Source organism: Sander lucioperca, chromosome 21, assembly GCF_008315115.2.
Source record: "Sander lucioperca isolate FBNREF2018 chromosome 21, SLUC_FBN_1.2, whole genome shotgun sequence".
Classification (NCBI taxonomy): Eukaryota; Metazoa; Chordata; class Actinopteri; order Perciformes; family Percidae; genus Sander; species Sander lucioperca.
In genome coordinates this window covers 3,460,736-3,486,657 of record NC_050193.1, presented here as the reverse complement: position 1 = coordinate 3,486,657, position 25,922 = coordinate 3,460,736, and the positions used below count along the sequence as shown (strand labels likewise).

Here is a 25,922-nt window from a genome sequence, read left to right as displayed (position 1 = left end):
GACCGGATGTTATCATTTCCATGGCAACAGTGCCAGTGTACCAGTGTTGCTTTCAGCATAGGCTAAAATTACTTTGGAACATAGGTGCTGACTGATTCTGGTCCGTGTGCGAAGCTAGTGTGACCTGCGGAGGATCAGTCGCTCAGGAAGTTTGGCTACAAGTTTCCCTCAACTGCAGAATCAGACGCTGAGAAGGGGAAGCTAACTTCAGCGTGATGTCAGATGAGATACAGTCTATGGTCACATCAAGTTTGAGCCATTTTCAGCGCAAAATCTCCTCACATTTCTTGCATAAGCTCCTCTTGCACCCCCACTTCCCTGTGAGATGTCTGCACATGACAGGCTGTTTTTTCGGCATGTCTAAAATCACATCAGAGTAGGAATCCATCAGACTGTGCTGAAAGTTACACTGGTACACTGGTGCAGTTGCCTTGGAAATGACAACATCCGGTCTCAGAATATAAAAAAAAATAGGCCTTTTTTCATTTCTGTTTTCTAGTGATTTTATTTTTTGTTATATGAAATAGAAAATGAAAATCAAAGCATATTTTAAATTTCTCTCATCCCCTTTTTGACCATGAAAAGGAAAAAACGCCTTGTATTTCAATTTTCAAATTTTGTATTTTAAAAGGAAAATCAAACAACCATTCGTTTTTTGTTTTTTAATACCTGTTTATGAAAGGAAAATTGAATGACCGAAAGATATGCTGACCATACGCTTACATGATTTTGCACTTTTAATGACATCGTGAGGGCAGTTGTGAAGTCTATGTGTTATTCCCCTGCATGTCATTCTGTTATGTTTGGTCTTTTGTTTCTCTGTAAGCATGCTGGGTCCATAACATATGGTGTTTGTGACAAGGACATTTCCCCATGTGGACAATAAAGTTTAAAGTCTTGTGCTGTTGGGAAGTCACTTCTGTTAATGCTGCAAAATTGAAATGAAATTGCTGAGTTTACTTCTGCTTTAATCATGTGTTAATCATGTGTTTGTGGGCGAGCTCCAGATAAAAAAACTCCATTTTGATCACAGAAGAAAAGATGAGCAGCAGAGATACGTCTGTAAACTGTGAGTATTGCGTCTTATCATTTCTGTTCTTTAACAATGTGTGAATAACAATAATTTAGTTGTAGGACTGTACCAGGACAAGGTGTTCTGCTTCGTCCATCTGAGTGTTCAGGAGTTTCTGGCTGCTCTTCATGTCCATATGACATTCATCAACTCTGGATTCAACCTGCTGACAGAAGAACAAACAACCTCTCGGTGGTCTGAAGTGTTCAGAGACAAAACAGGTTTCTACCAGAATGCTGTGGACAAGGCCTTACAGAGTCCAAATGGACACCTAGACTTGTTCCTCTGCTTCCTCCTGGGTCTTTCACTGCAGACCAATCAGACCCTCTTACGAGGTCTGCTGACACAGACGGGACGTAGATCAAAGACCAATCAGAAAACAGTTGAGTACATCAAAAAGAAGATCAGTGAGAATCTGTCTGCAGAGAGAAGCATCAATCTGTTCCACTGTCTGAATGAACTGAATGATCGTTCTCTAGTGGAGGAGATCCAACAGTCCCTGAGTTCAGGAAGTCTCTCTGCAGATAAACTGTCTCCTGCTCAGTGGTCAGCTCTGGTCTTCATCTTACTGTCATCAGAAAAAGATCTGGACGTGTTTGACCTGAAGAAATACTCTGCTTCAGAGGAGGCTCTTCTGAGGCTGCTGCCAGTGGTCAAAGCCTCCAACAAAGCTCTGTACATGCACACACAACTCTCCAGATTAAATGTAGTTTTTCTTTATTCAGAAAAAATGACAAATGTTTCTGTAATTGTTTTCTCATATTTTGCTTTTTTTTTTCAGGCTGAGTGGCTGTAACCTGTCAGAGAGAAGCTGTGAAGCTCTATCCTCAGTTCTCAACTCCCAGTCATCTAGTCTGAGAGCTGGACCTGAGTAACAACGAGCTGCAGGATTCAGGAGTGAAGCTGGTGTCGGCTGGACTGAACAGTCCAAACTGTACACTGGAAACTCTCAGGTTAGTGTACTGCTGTTTTTTGGTAACGATATTGTACTGAAAGGGTTAGCTGACTCAGCAGCTTGTCAACAGTATATCTTGTTCACGGCACATACATTTGACATGAATACACCATTTTGGTCAATGACACAATATTGATTATATTGAATCTGTACTGCACTTGAAATTATATCCAGTTCATATGTATATGAGGGTTATCCCAGCTATGTTGAATTGACTATGCAGAAATTATGGTTGTTTTCGAACACAGTTTTCGAATATTTGGCCAAGATTTTATGCATCTATTTCTCTTGGGACCTGCAAATTCAATATTTCAATCTAAAGTGTGTGTGTGTGTGTGTGTGTGTGTGTGTTAGTATGTTAGGCTCTCTGGTCTCAGAGAAAGGCTGTACTTCTCTGGCCTCAGCTCTGACCTCAACCCTTAAAAAAGGGCTGTTTTAGGGTTAAGACTTGGTTTTAGGGTTAGAATTAGGTTATGTTAAGGGTTAAGGTTAGGCATTTAGTTGTGATGGTAAGGGGCTAGGGAATGCATTATTAATGACGGGTCCCCAGAAAGAGTGCCACAAACCTGTGTGATTTCAGTCTGTCAGGCTGTCTGGTCTCAGAGGAAGGCTGTACTTCTCTGGCCTCAGCACTGAGCTCCAACCCCTTCCATCTGAGAGTGCTAGACCTGAGCTACAATCATCCAGGAGACTCAGGAGTGAAGCTGCTGTCAGCTGGACTTAAGGATCCAAACTGGAGACTGGACACTCTCAGGTATGGACAACACTGTTTCTCTGTCACTAACTGATGAACTCTGGCTGGTTCGTGTTTAATGGAGGATTTGAGCAAGGCCGCCTAATATACGGTCGTTCCGGGGCTTAAGCCCAGGGGCTATGAAGACGAGGAGCCTATCATGAGCCAATAAAAAAAAAAAAATCATAGATTTGTAATTTGGCGAATTTTCTGTCCATCGCTTAAGCCAGTGATAGCAAGGAACAAGAATGGGCTCAGCCAACCCAAACAAGAGTTAAGAAAATGTGTTCAGCCAATAATAAAAATGGCGCAAAAAATATGAATGCTGTTTCTAACGGCCTAAAATCCGCCTCCAAATTGCATGCTGCCCACTGCCCCGTCTCTCATTGTGTTCAGGCACCAACACACACAGCTCTGACAGACCCATCTGTAACTCTGTGTCCTTTGTCTCTAAAAATAGAGACGAGCAGTTAAAGTTCTTTAGTCTGTGTAGCAGCTATTGTTGATGATAATGGAGGTGCTCTGCTGTGCACGCTGTGGGAGAGTTGATGCGTGCTTCATGTATTTGGGCCATAGTTTCAGATTTCTACCTCCTTTATAAAGGGCAGCATGCAGCCGCTTCCCTAAACTCTCTCTCATTCAGAAACCCAAACATAGCTTTGTGTCTGTCAGACGGTCTGGATACTGCCATACAGCAAACGAATAATGTAATGCATAGCAGACGGTAGAGCAGGTGGATCTTTTCATAAAATATTGTGACTGTATCAAGGTACGACTTTATTCTCCTAATATTACAATGTTTTTTTTTATTTTTTTTACACAATTTTTTTTAAAACCATGAAAAAAACAATCAGGATTTAACAACAAAAAACGAAATAAAAATATAAAAGGATAAGTTCAAGAAGGAGCAGGTGGAAGCAAATAGCTTATTTGGTCCTGCCCCTTATTTCACAAAATCATATTATAAAGTAAATAGATATGCAAATACAGCATACAATCTTTCAATCTTACAATAACTAACAATATAACAATACCTTTTTTTTTTAAATTTACAATTCCGTTTCTGTGTTTTGGTCTATTTTCTGTATTGGTCAAGTAATTATTTCTTTAATCTATTTTTGAACTGAATATCATGGCTCGGTTTTGTCATTGTTCAGTCCATTCCATAAGGTCACCCCCCAAACTGAAATGCACATACTTTTAAAGTAGTTCGCACAAGAGGTTGCTTAAACATACAATGTCCTTAGGTGAAATCCCCCATCTCTTTCATTAAACATTGCACGTATGTTACAAGGTAAATTATTTTCTTTAACTTTAAACATAAATTGCGCAGTTTTGAATGTAACCATGTCCATACATTTCAGTAAATGTGAATTTAAAAAAAAGATGATTGGTATGATCACAATACCCGGTGTGATTTATTATCCTAATTGCTCGTTTTTGCAAAGCACAAATCTTTTGTAAGTTGCTTTTGTAGGTATTTCCCCAAACTACCATGTATGTATGTATGTATGTGAAAGTATTCGGCCCCCTTGAACTTTTCGACCTTTTGCCACATTTCAGGCTTCAAACATAAAGATATAAAAATGTAATTTTTTGTGAAGAATCAACAACAAGTGGGATACAATCATGAAGTGGAACGAAATTTATTGGATATTTCAAACTTTTTTAACAAAACTGAAATTGGGCGTGCAAAAAATTCAGCCCCCTTAAGTTAATACTTTGTAGCGCCACCTTTTGCTGCGATTACAGCTGTAAGTCGCTTGGGGTATGTCTATCAGTTTTGCACATCGAGAGACTGAAATTTTTGCCCATTCCTCCTTGCAAAACAGCTCGAGCTCAGTGAGGTTGGATGGAGAGCGTTTGTGAACAGCAGTTTTCAGTTCTTTCCACAGATTCTCGATTGGATTCAGGTCTGGACTTTGACTTGGCCATTCTAACACCTGGATATGTTTATTTGTGAACCATTCCATTGTAGATTTTGCTTTGTTTTGGATCATTGTCTTGTTGGAAGAGAAATCTTTTGCAGACTCCATCAGGTTTTCTTCCAGAATGGTCCTGTATTTGGCTCCATCCATCTTCCCATCAATTTTAACCATCTGCCCTGTCCCTGCTGAAGAAAAGCAGGCCCAAACCATGATGCTGCCACCACCATGTTTGACAGTGGGGATGGTGTGTTCAGGGTGATGAGCTGTGTTGCTTTTACGCCAAACATAACGTTTTGCATTGTTGCCAAAAAGTTTGATTTTGGTTTCATCTGACCTCATCTCATCTCACCTTCTTCCACATGTTTGGTGTGTCTCCCAGGTGGCTTGTGGCAAACTTTAAACAACATTTTTTATGGATATCTTTAAGAAATGGCTTTCTTCTTGCCACTCTTCCATAAAGGCCAGATTTGTGCAGTATACGACTGATTGTTGTCCTATGGACAGAGTCTCCCACCTCAGCTGTAGATCTCTGCAGTTCATCCAGAGTGATCATGGGCCTCTTGGCTGCATCTCTGATCAGTCTTCTCCTTGTATGAGCTGAAAGTTTAGAGGGACGGCCGGGTCTTCGTAGATTTGCAGTGGTCTGATACTCCTTCCATTTCAATATTATCGCTTGCACAGTGCTCCTTGGGATGTTTAAAGCTTGGGAAATCTTTTTGTATCCAAATCCGGCTTTAAACTTCTCCACAACAGTATCTCGGACCTGCCTGGTGTGTTCCTTGTTCTTCATGATGCTCTCTGCGCTTTAAACGGACCTCTGAGACTATCACAGAGCAGGTGCATTTATACGGAGACTTGATTACACACAGGTGGATTCTATTTATCATCATTAGTCATTTAGGTCAACATTGGATCATTCAGAGATCCTCACTGAACTTCTGGAGAGTGTTTGCTGCACTGAAAGTAAAGGGGCTGAATAATTTTGCCCAATTTTTCAGTTTTTTATTTGTTAAAGTTTGAAATATCCAGTATATTTCGTTCCACTTCATGATTGTGTCCCACTTGTTGTTGATTCTTCACAAAAAATTACATTTTTATATCTTTATGTTTTAAAGCCTGAAATGTGGCAAAAGGTCAAAGTTCAAGGGGGCCGAATACTTTCGCAAGGCACTGTATGTATGTATGTATGTATGTATGTATTAATGTGCAGTACAGAGTATGTAAAGTATTTTGGTTCAAAATGTATCTAGTTTTGCTCAATATACCAATACTCCTGGCCATCTTCATGCACAGATAATTAATGTGTGGCTTCCAGCAGAGTTGATGGTCAAGTACACCCAGAAATCTATTTTCATAGATTCTTTCAATTGTTTCATTATCAATTACTATTTTGACATCTGAATTTATAGTGTGATTTCCAAATATCATGCATTTAGTTTTAGTCAAGTTTAAAGATAACTCATTTGAGTCAAACCAGAGTTTTAGTTTATTCATTTCATTAGTGACCATTTCAAGCGTCTGCTGCAAGTTATCCCCACAACCAAAAATATTTGTCATCTGCAACAACAGTAAATAAGTCATTTAAGTGAAGGATAAACAATTTTGGGCCTAAAACTGACCCTGTGGAATGCCACAGGAAATGCTACGACTCACTGACCGGTAATTATATTTGAACAAACTGACTCCTGTTTACAATATAGTATTTATCCAGTTAAAGGCCACACCTCTTATTCCATACCTTTCCAAATAAATTTAACAGGATTTTGTGATCTACAGTATCGCAAGCTTTTTTTTCAGATCAATGAAAATCTCCACTGCATATTTTTTTATTTTCAATACAATTTGTTACTCTTTCAACTAACTCAATAAGTGCCATAGATGTTGACCTACCACATCTGAATCCATACTGACTGTCATTAGTAAATTGTTTCTGTCAATGAAGTTATCTAGCCTTTTGACAAATAGTTTTTCAAGTATTTTTGAAAATTGAGGAAGCAGAGATATTGGTCTATAGTTATTGAAAATATGTGTCACCAGATTTATACAATGGGATGACTTTAGCTACTTTCATCTTATCAGGAAATACTCCTGTTTTAAATGATAGATTATATATAGTGGGTCAACTATCCCGTCTATTACTTTTTTTTTACTAGAGACATGTCAATGTCATCACAATCTTTGGAAGTTTTATTACAATTATTTACTATCTCTTTAATTTCATTGCCTTCTACAGTTCCCAAAAACAATGAATATGGGTTATTTTCCACATGGTCCATCAAAGAGAAATTCATCCCTGTATAATGTATGTCTTTGGCCAGATTAGGACCCACATTAACAAAGTGTTTGTTGAATCTGTCAACCACTTCATTCATATTTGTCCACATCTTCTCATTATCATTGAAGTTTTCTGGATAGTTAAATTTATTAAGTCCTTTTTTGAAATAAGGGTGTTTATTGTATTCCATGTTCCTTTAACATTATCTTTTGTTGTTTTCTAGTAATTTATTATAATAATCCTTCTTACATACCCTCATTATGGTAGTTAATTTGTTTTTATATTTTAACTCTGATTCTTTTGTTCTATATTTTATGAAATTCCTATAAAGGGTATTTTTTTTTTTTTTTTAACAGGCATTTTGAATTCCTTTTAGACATCCAGGGTGTTTCTGAATATTTCCTTTTATTACAATATTGTTTTATCGGACAGTTTTTATTATATAAAGTTGTAAATATGTAAGAAAAGTTCATATGCATTGTTAAGGTCAGCTTCCTTCTTTACTTCCTTCCAATTATACTTTTATTAATTCACTTTGAAATGCAGAAATAGTTTTTTCTGTTCCTATTCTCTGGAATTTGATGTCACAAAGATTGGTAGGTGGTCACTTATAACATTAATTAATATTCCACTTAAAGAGTTGATTTCCATATTGTTTGTGAAAATATTATCTATCAGAGTGACACCATTACATGTTTTTCTGGTAGGTTTTGTGATTGTTGGAAAAAGACTCAAACTATAGTGTTTCAATAATCTCCGTCGATTTGTGTTTGTTGTAATTTAGTAGGTCAATGTTGAAATCCTCACATATATAGTTGACTTTATGCTTTACTTTATTAAATATTTTTTCCATTATTTCTGTGAATATTTTAACATTGGATCCTGATTTCCTATATACACAACTTACTACGACATTCTTCATTTTTTCCATACATAATTCAATTGAGATACACTCCATGATATCCTCAATGACTGTCTGTCATGTTTTCGACCACCTTGTAAATTAGCCCTTTGTCACCAAAAACGCCACCCCTCCTCCACAACTGTTTAATCTATTCACATAGTTAAATTCACATCCCTGCCCCTATCGGCATTAACCCATGTTTCTGATATGGCTATAATAGTAAAGGGTTTCTTGAATTGTTGTAAATATTCTTTTATACTCTGAAAATTTGCATACAAACTTCTGCTGTTAAAGTGAAAGATATACCAGAGGCATGTTTATTATTATTATTATTATTATTATTATTGAACTGTTGCACTGTGTATAGCTACAGTTATTTATTTTAACATAAAAGTTATTTTCAGGATCAATATTCTGATCAAAATCAGGCATGCTTTGATCAGTGTCAGAAAATGTAGTAAAATGACAACTAGTCATATTAGGAGGAGGAGGATGAGGAAATTTGACCTAGGTACTTCCAAACTTGTCGAGCTGCTCAATGCTCCTGATACGCAACACTTTAGCCTGCTCTGGTGAGCCATTCATTTTAATAAACACCTTGCAGTTGGAGGTCCCAGTAGCTTGAATCGTCCCCTGCCTCTTTAAGAACCTTGCCTTTCCTGCAATATCTACATTTGTTTTAGTTATATGCTCATTGATGTAAATATTTGTGCCCTTCAATTTGCAGCCCTGCCTGAGCAGGTCAATTTTTTGTTTTCTGTTTGGGAAGCGTAAAATGACAACATGATCTTTTTCGTTCCTTGTTGGAATGATGTGGCATGCCTCAATATTGTCTGTTTATGGAGATATTTTTGTCATGAACGAAGGCTGTTACCTGAGCCTCAGTTGTATCATCACGGTCAGCGCTCTCGACTCACATCCCCGTTCAGAGCATGAGCATGGGCTACCTGGTGGTAGCCTGGCTCTCCCTGATCCAGGGCCTGGTGTCGGATGGATGCTCCTGGATCACAGGCCTGGTGGAGGATGGCGGTACCTGGTTACCGGACCGAATGTTCCCAAGCCTTTAGTCTGCCGCTAACGACCACAGTCCGGTCTTCAGTAGCCAGCTAACCAGATTGGCTATTCACTAGCTCCGCGGCTAACTGCTCTGTGCAACCGAAGCTGAGGATTGAAAACAGCCCCCAGCCGTTTCCGCTGTCGCTCGTCCTCCTCTTCTGGAGGATGAAGTTACTCCTCGTACTTTGCCATCGTTCCTTGAATCTGCCGCTGATGACCACAGTTCAGTCAACGGACTGCCAGTTGGATCAGGCAGCCGCTAGCTTCACAGTTAGCTGCTAGCTCCGCGGCTAACCGCTCTTTGCTTAATGTCTTCACAGCAGAGTAGTTTCACGTTCAAAAAGTTCAATAAGTCTGTGATTAGAGATTTCACACCAAATGGCAGATGGAATCGAGCTGTACCGTCCGTAATGTCCACGGAGAATCTCGCAGTGTGGGTGTCAGAACTTCTGCAGCAGTTCTCCTCTCCTTCTGATATTTTCAACATGAGCAGAAATCTTGCTGAAACACACAATTACCGTCCAGGGGTTTATAAATTAATTAAAATGACTTAATGTATCACAGAGGTGAATAAGTGCCATATGCACATTGAAAGAGGAGGGAGAGATGTGTATTGACTGAGCAGAGATAACATTAAATGAGAAGTTGATCTACAGGCAGATAAATATTTGAGAGCCTTAATGCATTATATCTATCTTTTTATATTTTGAAATGTCACCTAAATTTCCTTTTACATGAATAATATTTTATTTAAATTGTTGTAAATTCCTTATTTGTATTAAGTACTGGTTATTAGTTATTGATTAGACTGACTTTTGTGTTTATGGTCAAGTAGGCTTAAGTGATTTGGTCATCTCATAGAGGGACATGTCACTATTATATCTCCCGAATAAAACTAATACATATTGTTCTGTACAGACGAACGTGGATATTACGTATTTTTGTTATTTATAGTGAGTTTGGGGGCGGAACCTAAGGCATAACGGCAGGCTAAGGCGGGCCTAGTTACCTAGTGAAGGTGTATGAAGTTGATTCTGACTTTGTTTCTTCCTGCAGGATGGATCATGGTGGACCACAGAGACTGAGACCAGGTGTGAGGAAGTGTGAGTGTGTTTAAAGTTTGAAAGCCAGCTAGAGTTTTTTTTTTTTTTTTTTTTTTAAAAACGTATGGCCCTAGTCAATGAAAACCAGCTTAAAGCCAGTTGGTGGACCCACAACCCTCTGATATTCATTCACATCATTACATAGCATATTACAATAACTTTTTCCAAACATGTAGTACAGCTGCAGGAAAAAAACAGCTCTGGTCACGCTGGGTCTCATTTTGATGCTCCAAAATCAAATCAAGGCCAGAGTAGACGTGTCAAAGCAGTTTGAGGCGCGTCAAAATGCTTTTGCTGCATGTTCGGCCATTTAAAACAATAGGTGTACTTCAAAACGCGAGCGTCGGAAGCTTTCAGTGCGTTTGGGCCTTTAGGGTTCAGAGCTGCTTTGTTCTGCAGTGGAAGATGATGTGACAGTTTTATTAGTGAGACTTTATTCCACACGAGGAAATATAGCAGAATATTACTGTCATGCTGAATCTCATGTTCAGTAACTGTTTATGTTATAACTGGAATGTTGAAGCTAAAGTTTGTTAAAAATCATTCACAGCTGAATATGAAATTAAAGTTTAAATGATTTTCAGTAAGTAATTTCTATTGTCAGTAAAGTTCTTAATAAATCAACAGATGATAACCTGCAGCTGTATTGTGTCTTGTCAACCCGTTCTCATCCCGAACTCGTAAAATAAGGACGTTTGGACAGTGGCTGTCAGCGTCTGATGTGACGAAAAAGGCGTCTTTCAGCGTATTTGTGTAACGCACTGAGGAGAGCAGCAGTTAGATAGGATTTAGCGAGTAGTATGTAAGGGCAAATTTCCACGCAAGGAGGTTGGTTGGGGTGGTGGATGGGTCAAACAAACACAGGACTTTCACCCAGGAGAGCGGGGTTCGCATCCCGCTTGTCATGCTTGCTATTTCGCTTTTTATTTTCCTCCCGCGTGTCACAGAACCGTACGCCCACCCACGACCCTTTCCTAAACATAACCATCCCGTTCTTCCCGCGTGTCACGGAATCGTAAGCCCACCCACGACCTTTTCCTTAACATAACTGCGTCAAAAGGGACGGCAATAGTCCCGACCAAGCGCGTTTACTTATAGCGCTAAAGGGACGGCAATAGTCCCGACCAAGCGCGTTTACTTATAGCGCTAAAGGAGACTTTTAGCGTCAATAAGAACGACAAAGGCACCTGACCAAGCGTCCGTATTTTACGAGATGTGTGAGAACCTGTTGGTCTTGTTCTCTCCATCAGATGTCTGTGAACTGGAACTGGACACAAACACAGTCAACCGAAAACTCAAACTGTCTGACAACAGGAAGGTGACATTTGTGAGAGAGGATCAGTCATATCCTGATCATCCAGACAGATTTTATGCCTGTCCTCAGCTACTGTGTAGAAATGGTCTGACTGGACGCTGTTACTGGGAGGTTGAGAGGAGAGGAAGGGTTCATATATCAGTGAGTTACAGAAGAATCAGGAGGAGAGGAGACAGTTATGACTGTGTTTGGAGGGAATGATCAGTCCTGGAGTCTGATCTGCTATGATCGTGGTTACTCTGTCTGGCACAATAACAGAGTAACAGTCCTCACTTCCTCCTCTGTCTCTAACAGAGTAGCAGTGTATGTGGACTGTCCTGCTGGCACTCTGTCCTTCTACAGAGTCTCATCTGACTCACTGATCCACCTCCACACCTTCAACACCACATTCACTCAGCCTCTTTATCCTGGGTTTGTGGTCTGGTCTGATTCCTCAGTGTCTCTGTGTCCTCTGCAGGACTGAGAGTCTCTCCTGTGGACAGAAACACTGACTGAAGATCAGCTGCTGGTTGCTTTTACATAGGCCGGACAAAGACGCCTGAAAGACAGTCTCTCAACACAAGTATGCCATTAGAAAAGCTAGTTTGGATTACCAATAGCTAAACACTTTTTAAAGTACATAACATCAACAGCCATACAGTTGAAGGCCTTGAAGCCATAAATAAGAACATTCGGGGTGGTGATCAACAAACTACTATTGCAAAGAGAAACCTTCTATATATACTGTATATAATGTGTAGGCCACAATCGATCCAGGACTCAATGAAGGGATTGATTACACTCCTTTTTTGTAGTTCTCAATTATATGCTATAATGCTTTAGCAAAATCATGGTCATTTTTTTTAATTTGTTTGCACACCCATTTTTTTTTTTCTTTTTTCTTCATTTTATTGTTCTCCTATAGATTTTGTAGAGCCATCTGGTGGGTATACTTTGCATTCGTCACCTTTGAGATCCCTGGCTGTGGGCTCAGGTGTTTACAATTATCAGATGTTTGTAACTATGATGTCAACAAAGTGGCCATTTTGTACCGATACGCATGGGTTGCTACCTATTCTATTTTTAATATATTTCAAAATGAAATAGCATTTGCAATAAAGGCTTTTTAATTTTTTTCACAAGAGTGCCTTGGACCTTTTCTTTCTTTCAAATGTAACTGTTTTTCGTCAATCTGAGTCAATTCTCTCTCTCTCTCTCTCTCTCTCTCTCTCTCTCTCTCTCTCTCTCGCTCTTCCCCCCCCCCCTCCCTCCCTCTACCCTAACCCGACAAGTACATTTTGCTGGACAGCTTTTTAAAAGCCTGAACCGTTTACAGCCCGACATTATTCAATTGTTAATTATACATTTTTTAACATCCTTCATTCATGACAAACGTAGGCTGTTGGCCACTTGGAAGTTGGAACAAAGAAATAAAATAAGTCCTCCAGAGGCCAGCCTCCGTTTCACCTCCTCAGCATCCATTTTCGCGCTAATTGAAATGCATCACCTGACAACTCATCAACCCGGAGCCCGAGCCAGTGTAAAATTATAGAAATTAAGACAAAGATCTTCAACTCTAATGGATGGTTCCCTTGTAAAATAAAATTGCATGTTTTAAGTGTTTGGCATGCCTGGCACTATATCCATGGTATTGGAGGGGGATTTCATTCTTGCATGTTTTGTTTGTTGTGCATGATCAAAAAACATTTCACAAATCACACCCTCTGTATATTGTTTTTCAGAATAAGGGCAGAATATAAATATATATAGTAATATGTTGTGCATATAAACAGCCAGTGTTCTTGTGAGCGAGGTCATCTCTCCCAGCAGGTGTTTCCTCTCCAGATGGTGTGGACTCTGCTATGAGTCAGTGTGGGGACAGACAGGAGGGAGTCCCTCCCTCTAACACCGCTGGACCTGAACCTGGATCTGTACCTGGACCCAGCTGTGTGTCCATGAAGAGTGACTGGTCTGAGGATGATATTATTGACTTTAAAGTTGGACTACCTGCTGATGGAAGGTAATAATATACTCAGTGAACAGATTAATGAACTGTGAGCACCAAAGACGATTTAAATCGATGGAAAGATTTCAGTACCGATACTGACTTTATTTGAATCAAGTATCTGAAACGTGATGCATTAAAACAGTTTTCTGTTTTGCTCTGTTAATTTTCTGTGGTAAGATCAAGCAGCAACTTCTGGGTCTGAAAAGTTAAGCTCCTTAAAGTTGCATTCTCTCTAACTTCCAGCAGGGGGAGTCTCCTTAAAGCTGCATTCCCTGTAACTTCCCGCAGGGGGGGCGACTCCACTGGCTCCAAAAAGAAGTCTGTTTCTATAGAAGTCAATGAGAAAATGAGCCTACTTCTCTTGATTTATTATCTCAGTAAACATTTTCCTAACAGGTTTATGGTCTTAATTGCTAAAAAGTTGGACAACCTGCTGATGGAAGGTACGTATTTAAAACTGAAGTTTATTATCTGACTCTTCTGAGAAGATGGATTTGCTGTTTAACTTCATTTCCCACATTATGTTGGCATAAAGTTTTTCCAGCAGATGCTTGGTAATGCGATGGTTGAGGTCAGGGTGGTCGTGTCATCCACGTAGGCGTGAATGGGTGGTAGCCGCTGTTCAGACTGTAGCCGTTCTTCTCCAATGACCCATCTGGAAGCTCAGATGTTCAACTCCATTGCCGTGGTGAAGGCTAGAGGGGAAATGGTGCACCCTGCCATTATTCCCACTTCCAATGATTGTCTTGATGTTGTGTACTCACTGTTGTGAGGCAGAATTGCAGATCTTCTAAATGGTTTCTTACCAGGTTTGTTATAACGATGTTGATCATAAGAAATATAGAGGCAGAAGGGAAGTGGTTGAATCCTTCTCCTTGTACCAAGCTGGCGGTCTGGCCAACACAAGTTCCTGTTGTGCTGCAACAATCCCCAGTTCCAGAGCCTTTGTTGTCCCCCAGGTGCTCTGCCCTTGTAGTCTTAAATTCCTGTTCCCCGGTAGTCTTCAATTCCAGTACCCCTGTAGTCTCTAGTTCCTGTGTCCCGGTAGTCTCTAGTTCCTGTGCCACTGTAGTCTTCAGTTCCTGTGACCCTGGTTCATCTGGCAGCCGTTCCTGACCCCAAGTCCCTAGACAATCCACCAGAGGTGTTCTCCACAGCTTTAGGCCTTATTGCAGATGCATGTTGAACTTGTCGTCAATGTCCAAAATCCATCTAGCTAAGGTGTTCTTCCTCCCCCTCTTGGACACCCCAGAAAATATCTGTTCAGTCTTTCTTCAGTTAGCTTGACTTCTTCCTCACTGAAGATGCAGGTTGTTCTGCTAACACTCCCTGCCCCTGGTAGCATCTTCCTGACCTGTCATTTGTGTCTACAGTCATCACCAATCTGGTTGTCTAGTCTGATCAAAGGGGGCACTGGCTAAAACAGACTTGGTGTTTTTAGCCTTACCCTACGGGACAATATATTACATCATCAGTAATGTGTTGTGGTGTGGACCTTTACTCAGGTGGACGACCATGATCAGACCCCTTAGATAACTCCCTTCTGATCCACCAGCATCTGGATCTTTCAGCTGCCTCTGATGTGATCCTGAAGACTGGTGATGCTCTGCAGAGTGGCTGCTTTGAAGGGCAGTTAGCCATTAAAGCATCTTCATCCTACATCCAGTCACACAGCGAGTTTGCCATCCCTGCCTCTAACACAGCTCTAACATCTCATGAGGTTTCATTACATCGACAATGCCTTCTTGCATCCATTTCAAATGGAAATAGCCTTTGCCCAGAGGAGAGGCCATCAGGTGGTATCCAACCTTCACGGAGTGTTTCAACCACACATTTTCAAGTCACTGCCCTTCTCCTCCAAGCTTCCAGCTAATGTATTCTCTCTTATCCCAAAGCCAACAAGAAGCTCCTTCCTCCGCTTAGACAAGCCTTTGAGTAGCTGTTTGCTTTTCATGGCCCCTCACTCCCACTTTTGTCATCAGATTGCATACGGATTGGGCTGGGAATCCGCGATATATCCCACCTCCACAGTGACCAACTATGTCGTTCATACTTTTTCCTGGCTGTCCTGGACCAGGTGTTGATACAAGGTCTTCTTTCACTCTGCTGCTTCTTCACAGCCCTCTTCCCAAGGAACTGTTAGTTCCATCATTATGATTTTCTACCAGTAGGGTTTGGGACAGTACCACTTCTGGAAACTGCAGTTTTCTACCACTTCTCACTGGTGGGACTCCTTAATCTGTTCTTTCCCAGGTACAATCAGCCCATGCTACCTCCTGAATCACATTTGCCCTGTCAGTCTGTCTTCCTCTTAGCACCTTAACACATTTAGGAAGTTGTATGCAGATTTGAGTCATTAAATGTCTCTAAACTTGACGTTTCTCCACAGTGGACAAGGAGAGCTCCGAGGTTCTCAGTGGTCAGTCTGCCCAGCAGCATCAAACACACTTCAATTCAATTTTATTTATAGAATCAAATCATAACAAGAGTTATCTCGAGACACTTTACAGATAGAGTAGGTCTAGACCACACTCTATAATTTACAAAGACCCAACAATTCCAGTAATTCCCCCAAGAGCAAGCATTAGCAGTGGCTAATGCGACAGTGGCGAGGAAAAACTCCCTTTTAGGAAGAAACCTCGGACAGACCCAGGCTCTTGGTAGGCGGTGTCTGACGGTGCCGGTTGGGGATGTGCTGAACAGTGGCAATAATAGTCACAAAGATAATGGAACAGTGACTACAAATGGTAGTCGTCGTAGTTCATGTCATAACAGGGCACTGAAGGGCGTTACAGGATGTAGCGTGGCACAGCACAGCATGGGTGGACGTAGCAAGACACTGCAGAGCATCGCCAGGCATTGCAGAGCATTGGACCACAGTGACAGCTCCAACCAAGATCGTGGTGCCACCCTAATCCAAGGGAATATTATGGGCGGGAAAAGAAACATAAGGACTCCGGGGAGTAAACTCCCCAGAGCTAGGTTAGTAACAATTTCTGGGGCAAGGATGCACACAAATGGAAACAAATGGAAAGAGAGAGGAGAGAGCAGCTCAGTGTGTCACAGGAAGGAAGGAACTGCCTGGTCGGGCTAGAACTCTCCCCAACCGGCTCCGGCTGTACTGGCCTGTCTCCCTCTACTCTATTCGCTCCCTAACTACAAGCCTTATCAAAGAGGAGGGTTTTCAGTTTATTCTTAAATATGGTGATGGTGTCTGCCCCCCGAACCCAGACTGGGAGCTGGTTCCACAGGAGATGAGCTTGATAGCTGAAGGCTCTGGCTCCCATCCTACTTTTAGAGACTCTAGGAACCACGAGAAGCTCTGAATTCTGGGAGCGTAGTGCTCTAGTGGGACAATACTACAGTACTAAGAGCTCTTCAAGATATGTAGGTGCTTGACCATTTAGAGCTTTGTAGGTCAGGAGAAGGATTTTAAATTAAATCCTGGATGTTACGTCCCCTAATCTGTCTAGGGGTGGAGGACGCAAACAATTTAAATAATAAACCCAGGAGGTCTAGACAAAAGGTAAATAGGGTCATTTATTCAACAAACTCAACACAAAACAACTGAAAGCGATCTCCAAAAGGAAGACGATCACTGGCTCGATTCAGCGTCTTACAGCTCACAACAGCACTTCTCTGCTCACTCACGGCTGGCTTCCACAGCAGCTTCCCCACTCTGTCACTCTCAGGCTTCCACTGAAGCAACAACTCACTCTGGCCTGGCACAGCCATTTAACACCTCCCCTCATCAGCTGATCAGCTGCAGATGCAGGAGTCTCATCACCAGTACACACCTGAAGAGAATCTCACTCACACACACACACACACACACACACACAGAGAGAACACAGCAAAACAAAACACGGCACATAACACTGGATTTTACAGGAAGCCAATGCAGAGAAGCTAATACCTTTAACACCTGGACTCTATATTTATGGTCTGTACATGTACAACAACTACTACATCTACTACATCTATTCGGCTAACAATCATCTCCATGCTGCACATTTTAGACCACTGGATTGTCAATCTGTCCAACATGGATCTGATGTTTGCCTCCATGATTTCAGTTTGATTTGGTCATTCATATAATCTTATATTCCAGCTGCTGGAGGAGGACATTGGCACTTTTGTGAAGAAAGAGCTGAAGAAGCTCCAGAAGGATCTGTGTCCAGATTACCCAGAATGCTTAGAGAGTCAGAGGGAGGATGAGGAGGTGTTGGACGTTGAGAATGAAGAGCAGAGGAGGAGCAGCAGAGAGGCATTTCTGAAGATCATACTGCACTTCCTGAGGAGAATGAAGCAGGAGGAGCTGGCTGACTGTCTGCAGAGCAGTAAGAGGATTTCTCTAAAGATTTACCATGCTGGATAAATGGGACCTTTACTAATGTCTCAAGAGATGGATCAAAATATATATTTATTTACTCATTCTGAGGAAATGTTGAAATATGTTCTTTGACTTATTGATCTTCTTTGTTGTCTGTTTGTTTATTAAGGAAGGGTTGCTGCAGTTGGTAAGCGTAAACTCAAATCTTACCTGCAGAAGTTCCAGTGTGTGTTTGATGGGATTGCTAAAGCAGGAAACCCAACCCTTCTGAATCCGACGTTCACAGAGATCTACATCACAAAAGGAGGGACTGCAGAGGTCAATGATGAGGTCAGACAGATTGAAACAGCATCCAGGAAACCAGACAGACCAGAAACAACAATCAGACAAGACACCTGGAAGACATGAACCAATCAGAACAGTGATGACAAAGGGAGTGGCTGGCATCGGGAAAACAGTCTTAACACAGAAGTTCACTCTGGACTGGGCTGAAGACAAAGCCAACCAGGACATCTAGTTCACATTTCCATTCACTTTCAGAGAGCTGAATGTGCTGAAAGAGAAAAAGTACAGCTTGGTGGAACTTGTTGATTACTTCTTTAGTGAAACCAAAGAAGCAGGAATGTGCAGGTTTGAAGAGGTCGTGTTCATCTTTGACGGTCTGGATGAGTGTCGACTTCCTCTGGACTTCCACAACACTGAGATCCTGACTGATGTTACAGATTCCACCTCAGTGGGTGTGCTGCTGACAAACCTCATCAGGGGGAAACTGCTTCCCTCTGCTCGCCTCTGGATAACCACACGACCTGCAGCAGCCAATCAGATCCCTCCTGAGTGTGTTGACATGGTGACAGAGGTCAGAGGGTTCACTGACCCACAGAAGGGGAGTACTTCAGGAAGAGATTCAGAGATGAGGAGCAGGCCAGCAGAATCACCTCCTACATCAAGACATCACAAAGCCTCCACATCATGTGCCACATCCAAGTATTCTGCTGGATCACTGCTACAGTCCAAACTGAAGAACATTAGGTATGATGGAGGTGCTGAGACAGAGCCACACTGGAGTCCAGAGATTAGGAAGATGATTGAGTCTCTGGGAAAACTGGCTTTTAAGCACCTGCAGAAAGGCAACCTGATCTTCTATCAATCAGACCTAAGAGAGTGTGGCATCGATATCAGAGCAGCCTCAGTGTACTCAGACGTGTTCAAACAGATCTTTAAAGAGGAGAGAGGACTGTACCAGGACAGGGTGTTCTGCTTGTCCATCTGAGTGTTCAGGAGTTTCTGGGTGCTCTTCATGTACATCTGACATTCATCTTCTCTGGAGTCAACCTGCTGACAGAAGAGCAAAAAACATCCAGGCTGTCTATCTTCAGAGACAAAACAGGTTTCTACCAGAGTGCTGTGGACAAGGCCTTACAGAGTTCCAATGGACACCTGGACTTGTTCCGCTTCCTCCTGGGTCTTTCACTGCAGTCCAATCAGAGTCTATGTGGTCTGCTGACACAGACAGGAAGTAGCTCACAGACGAAAAAGAAAACGGTTGAGTACATCAAGAAGAAGCTCAATAAGGATCTGTCTGCAGAGAGAAGCATCAATCTGTTCCACTGTCTGAATGAACTGAATGATGGCTCTCTAGTGGAGCAGGTCCAACAGTCCCTGAGTTCAGGAAGTATCTCCACAGATGAACTGTCTCCTCCTCACTGGTCAGCTCTGGTCTTCATCTTACTGTCATCAGAAAAAGATCTGGACGTGTTTGACTTGAAGAAATACTCTGCTTCAGAGGAGGCTGCCAGTGGTCAAAGCCTCCAACAAAGCTCTGTACGTGCACACACAACTCTCCAGATTAAATGTAGTTTTTCTTTATTCAGAAAATAAATAACTTTTGTTTTCTTGTGTATTGCTGATTCTTCTTCAGGCTGGGTGACTGCAACCTGTCAGAGAGAAGCTGTCAAGCTCTGTCCTCAGTTCTCAGCTCCCAGTCCTCTAGTCTGAGAGAGCTGGTAATAATAATAATAATAATAATAATAATAATAATAATAATAATAATAGAATTTGTATAGCGATTTTCAAGGACTCAAAGTCGCTTACTTATGGGTCAAGTAGTTGGAGCACACTTCCCACTACCCCATCATCAGAACCTAAGGTATGTCAGAGTGAACCTCATTTGCCACAGGGAGCAGGTTTAGGACTTCATCAAAGTGCTCCTTCCACAGTCCGATAATATGTCCACTGTGTGTAGTCTGTCAGACTGCCTGGTCTCAGAGGAAGGCTGTACTTCTCTGGCCTCAGCTCTGAGCTCAAACCCCTCCCATCTGAGAGTGTTGGACCTGAGCTACAGTCATCCAGGAGTGAAGCTGCTGTCAGCTGGACTTAAGGATCCAAACTGGAGACTGGACACTCTCAGGTATGGATACATGGACAGACAACAGCGGCTCTCTCACTGTTTCTCTGTCACTAACTGATGAACTCTGGTTCATGATTAATGGAGGATCTGAGTGAAGGTGTTTGAAGTTCGTTCTGACTTTGTTTCTTCCTGCAGGACGGACCATGGTGGACTGCAGTGGTTGAGACCTGGTGTGAGGAAGTGTGAGTGTGTTTAAAGTTTGATTCGTGAGGTCTCAGCTGCATGTTGCATTAGATTTGTACATTTTCTTAACTGAAGTACGATGATTCATTTCTCCAGAGTTTCTTTCAGTGTGGCTGGAAAGAAGTTAGAATTCAGCTCGCCCATGCTTTCATTTTGAAACATTTACTTTTACTTCACGTCATCTTACTTGATTTCTTGCTTCAAAAGAAAACGAAAATATGAACTTAGAAAAAAACAGACCAGACCACCTGATTTCGTTGTTTTAACTCAAATCAAAACACCCACGTGACTTCCGTTTTTTGGTTTCAAATTATAAAACCAATTGAACAGACTTTTTCATTCTTCAATCCAAAAGGAATTGCCAAATACAAAACAAACCGTTTTTTTGTTTGACACCAGAAACCGTTTTTGTTTTGAAACAAAAACCTAAAATTTGTTTCATTTTTTAATTACAAATGAATTACAGATTATCCAATGATACCCAGATTGTTGTTGCCTTGCTGCTGCTCGTAAACTAATATTTCACAAGTCTGACAGATATAAGTTGATGTGTTGTTTCAGTTTTCTTCTCCAGATGTTTTAATAACAATGTTTAAAACCTACAGGTCATAAAACAACACAATATAATTAATATTTAGCTTATTAGTTTATTGGTCAAGGACCATGCACAGTTCAAGCCCTATACCAGTTAGCTATACAGCTAATTTACATCTGTGGTCCCTGGGCAAGGGAGATAAAATGACAATATACACAATATAAACTATACAGACAATACTATCAAAACAGAACATAACATACAACAAGCATTACATAACATATAAACCAGTATACAAAATATGCATTCCATGTTATAAAAGATCAATGATCACATAGTTGATTCACCTTCAACCAAGTCTTTAAGGACATTTTAAAACTGCTGAGACTTGCACAATCTCTAATATGAAGTGGAATTAAGTTCCACTTTTCTACTACAGTAAATGAAAAAGCTGACCAAATGTAGTTTTCTTAAATTGAGTGTAACAGTCACCTCATACAGAAGCCCTGGAGACCCTTACATTATCTCTGCAGAATGACACACATTGCTTGAGTGGTGTTGGTGCAAGATCATGGGTAAATTTATACATCAGGCACATGTCTGCAAAACAGAGAAAAGGTCAAAGGTTAATAGGTTGTGTGTTTTTTATGATAGTGCAGTGGTGGTAGTTTTTTTTTTTTTTTTTGTCAAGAACTTTCACAGAATGTCACAAAGATGTTGAAAAGTAGAATAAAGTGAGTTGAGGTGGATTTACCTTCCAGTTCCTCCCTGGAAGGTAAACCTGGGACCAGATACACGACACATACGCACAAATACCACAAATATTTTCACACATAAACTGGTATTTCTATAAACAAAAGGTGTGCACGTCACACAGACATCAGACCAGCGTACACATGGTTTTAGAGCCAGCTGCAGGTGATCAGGTGGAAATGGAAAGCAGGCTGAGAGACGGAATCTTAATAAAACATAGTTGTGATTGTGTTTTCAGTCTATACAAATGGTAAATCTGTAAATCACCATCAGATGTATTTATAAACTGAATTGTTATAGCTGGATTGTTGAAGTTAAAGTTTAAACATCATTCACAGCTGAACATGACATGGAAGTTTAAATTATTTTCTTTCAGTAGTTGTCAGTAAAGTTGTTAGTATATCATCAGATGATAACCTGCAGCAGTATTGTGTCTTGTTCTCTCCATCAGATGTCTGTGAACTGGAATTGGACACAAACACAGTACACATAAACCTCAAACTGTCTGACAACAACAGGAAGGTGACACATGTGGAGGAGGATCAGTCATATCCTGATCATCCAGACAGATTTGACTCCTGGAAACAGCTGCTGTGTGGAAATGGTCTTACTGGTCGCTGTTACTGGGAGGTCAAGAGGAGAGGAGAAGTTGATATAGCAGTGAGTTACAGAGGAATCGGAAGGAGAGGAGTCGATTGTGACTGTTTGCTTGGAGGGAATGATCAGTCCTGGAGTCTGTTCTGCTCTGATGAGGATGGTTACTCTGTCATGCACGATACCAGCGGAGCACACCTCACTCCAGTAGCAGTGTATGTCGACTGTCCTGCTGGCACTCTGTCCTTCTACACAGTCTCCTCTGACTCACTGATCCACCTCCACACCTTCAACACCACATTCACGCAACCTCTTTATCCTGGGTTTAGTGTCTACCCTGATTCCTTAGTGCCTCTGTGTCCTCTGCAGGTCTGAGTACTTCTCTCTTTGTGTGATCCGGGTCATATGGAGAGAGATTAGAAAACACACCGACTATCCAACCCCACCTGTAAACATCTCAACTGTCCCTTTAATGCTCTGCATGGTTGCAGTTTTTAGCTTCATGTCTTTGTATTTGTGTTGGATTGTAACAGGATTGAAGAGGAAGTCTAAAGACACACACACACACACACACACACACACACACACACACACACACACACACACACACACACACACACACACAGGGAACATTTTACTTTAACTTTAGTAAAGTTTTGAATGTAGGACTTTTACTTGTAGTAGTATTTTCAGTGTATTAGGACGTTTACTGCAGTAAAGGAAGTAAATACTTGTATGTTGTTGGAGACCTTCTTTGTGAAAATAAAGACTTTTAAAGGCACAATAGCTTCCTCTTTTAATATATTTCATCATGAATTTGTTTCGTATGTAAAAGCCCTTAAAGTTATGAAAAAAGTAACACTGTGAAACTCTTTAATATTGAAAAATATGAATAACAAATTCCTAGCTTTATTTTTCATCTACTTGTTTTTTTTATTTTTATATTTACAGCTGTTTATTGGGTCCATTTGGCGTTTTTCCCAGTTGACTTTATCGCACCGAAAAAAAAGTCGAGGACTGCAGGGTGGATCAACGCAAAGAAATCCTCTGTAGCTGTGACACAATGTACTGCGGGCACGCTCATCTTGATCTGACAAATTGAGCGTGGTCGTCGATGGCAGTACCTTGTCCACATCACAGACTCTCTATTTCAGTCGGCATAGGTTGGCATATTCCCCCACACTCAAACACACTCACACCTCCAGTTCGTGTTCTCTCATCCTCACGTCCTCGGGCTGTTGAGCAATCGCAACCTCCTCCTCCTGTTGTTCTATTTCCAAAGCACGACGCTCCTCTTCTGAAAACTCTGGTTCTTAGAGGTATGCTTCTGGATCCTGACTGTCTGAGAAGTCATCCTCTCCGTCACTCACAAAATCCGCCATGTTCATCACCATTCACGGTTTACTGTAGGAAAAATAGCCAGCTAATATTCACGCCGTTATGTTGACAGAAGTTGGGGGGGTTTCAGGTGTTGCGTGATATCTCTGTGCCCAAGTAGCAGTGCTTCGGCTGTGCTTCCACCCAATATAGTCCCAAGTCAATATCTGCCTAGGAAATCGTTTAGTCTTAATCTGCATTGCTATTTGTACTCGTTGTGAATACGCAGGCCACAAGAAGTAATTAAGTTGTTTTTTGTTGTTGTTGGCTCACTTTTACTCACAACATGCTAACCGGCAACAAAGGATTCCATTGACTACGCTAAGCTAAGCTAGCGCCGGCACTGGCGGACTAAGACAATGCATGCACTGAGACAAAAATGCATTTGCCCACCTATATAAATATAGAAGAGATGGTGAATAACCCTATTTCAACAAATAGTGGCATATTCCTTTAAAGATGAAAAGTTAAAATAATCAAGACTTTTTGTCGAATGGTGTGGCCATGGCGTGGGGGCCATTTTGAGCGTTTATCGATGAACGAGAAAGCTGTTGTAACTCAATTGTACATTTTCCAATCTGGACGAAATTTTTCATGATCAACAAGAGTCCAGGCCTGAGGACATCTACAGGCCAATATTGACTTTTGGTCATAGCGCCCCCTGCTGGCAACAGGAAATCAGCCATATATGACAAACATCTCTTATCATACTCAAAAACTCACCAAACTTTGCACATTCATCAGGCCTGGTGAAATATTTGATATTTTTTAAATTTTAAATTTTTTTAATATTTTAGTTCCATTTTAAGACGTTAAAAATGAAAAGTTATTAAAAGAAAAACTTTTCATCAAACGGTGTGGGCGTGGCATGGTGGCAAAGTGTTTAGCGATGAACGAGAAAGTGGCTGTAACTAGAGTGTACATTGTCCATTCTGCTTGTCCATTCTACTCTGCAATTTCCCAAGATCAACAAGAGTCCAGGCCTGAGGACATATACAGGCCAAAACTGACTTTTAGTCATAGCGCCCCCTGCTGGCAACAAAAAATTGGCCTTATATGACAAAAATAATCCGATTTACATGAAACTTATGTTTGGTCTACATGTGATACTGAGCCGGCCCCTATACTTTAACCACGCCTACATACTCAGACCACGCCCCCTTTCATAACATTTGAACCGTCTTGCGTGAGGTGTCATTTAACTAAGCAGAGAGTTCCTTTGTCATTGGTCATGGTTTGGCCCTCCCCCTATGCTTTAGCCATGGCCCTTTTCACAGCTTAAGAACTGTATGGCGTAGAGTCTTGTGTGAGATATCATTGAACTCAGGGAGAAGCAGGGAGTTCCCTTTTTATTTGTGACGATTTGCAGTGTCTGAGTGCCGTGCAAATGCATGGTCGCAAGGAGCGGCGTCCGCCAGTAACCCCGACGTGCAAGGAGGTGCGAGGGCCCGTCCAACGCTGCTTGCAGCTTTAATTATGTTTTGTTTTAGTTTTTTGCTTTTCCCTCTTTTTTAAATTTTTATTATTTGGTTTTTATAAATTTGCACTTTTTGTAAGCACCTGATCCTTTATAATATTGTGAAGAAATTTGAGCCATATTGTTTGTATATGAATTTTGCTAAATACATTTTTTTAAATACATCCAGTAGATGGCAGTACAAGAAAATAAATCATACATTAACAAAACCAATAATTTTAAACAATACAGCAGTAAAATGCAACATACACATTGATGCAGCAGTAATATTAATCCAGAAACATTATATATATATATATATATATATATATATATATATATATATAGCTAGGCTGCTTAAATGGCCTTGGCCCATTGTGTTACGGGTGTAGGACTTGAGCCGCTTTAAACAGGAGAAGCTCCTTTCTACACCTGCAGATATAGCTCCAATTGTTGCCACTAATGAGAACAGTTTGTAAAGTTGAGGCATTGCACTGTCCAACTCCATGTCTTTAAGGAATACCAAGTAATCACACAGCTTTCCCATGTCCCAGTTATAGCTAAGAAAGAAAGTCTCTAGTGGTGTAAAAGTCATTTGTACTCCTCGCCACTAGGCGGCGACATTGACCAGTACAGAGTGAACTCTAAGGGCAAAACAGAACTAGGGTGAATTCTCCTAAGTTTTGGAAAAGCTTCTGTTAGATGTCGCCAGCCATTACGCTAGTAGAAACTATAGCGCAACTAAATGTCTTTCTTCCATTAATTACAGGTAAATAAGCAATTGGCTAGCAATTTCGCCAAGCAAATACCAAGGTTGCAGCAGTTTGTCTTTCGACTACACTTGCAATATCCGCGATGGGACTGTGCTTGAATAGCTTGGGCGACTTTTTATAGTACAAAATCGCTGTCAATCAAAAAGAGATGCAGCCTTTCGACAGACCCTCCAATCATCACGC

The 25,922-nt window shown here is 41.1% G+C and overlaps 1 protein-coding gene across 1 annotated transcript in view; it reads left to right on the top strand.

The window, feature by feature from the left end:
* LOC118494148 (stonustoxin subunit beta-like) overlaps positions 1-22,681 on the top strand; it is a 37,914-nt gene extending 15,233 nt beyond the window's left edge. Inside the window, exons 2-4 of the mRNA XM_035996845.1 lie at positions 2,608-2,781; positions 9,980-10,026; positions 21,991-22,681. Coding sequence (XP_035852738.1) covers positions 9,981-10,026; positions 21,991-22,508 — 564 coding nt within the window. The 5' untranslated portion in view covers positions 2,608-2,781; position 9,980 and the 3' untranslated portion in view covers positions 22,509-22,681. The remainder of the gene's footprint in view (positions 1-2,607; positions 2,782-9,979; positions 10,027-21,990) is intronic.
* The last annotated feature ends 3,241 nt before the right edge of the window (positions 22,682-25,922 follow it).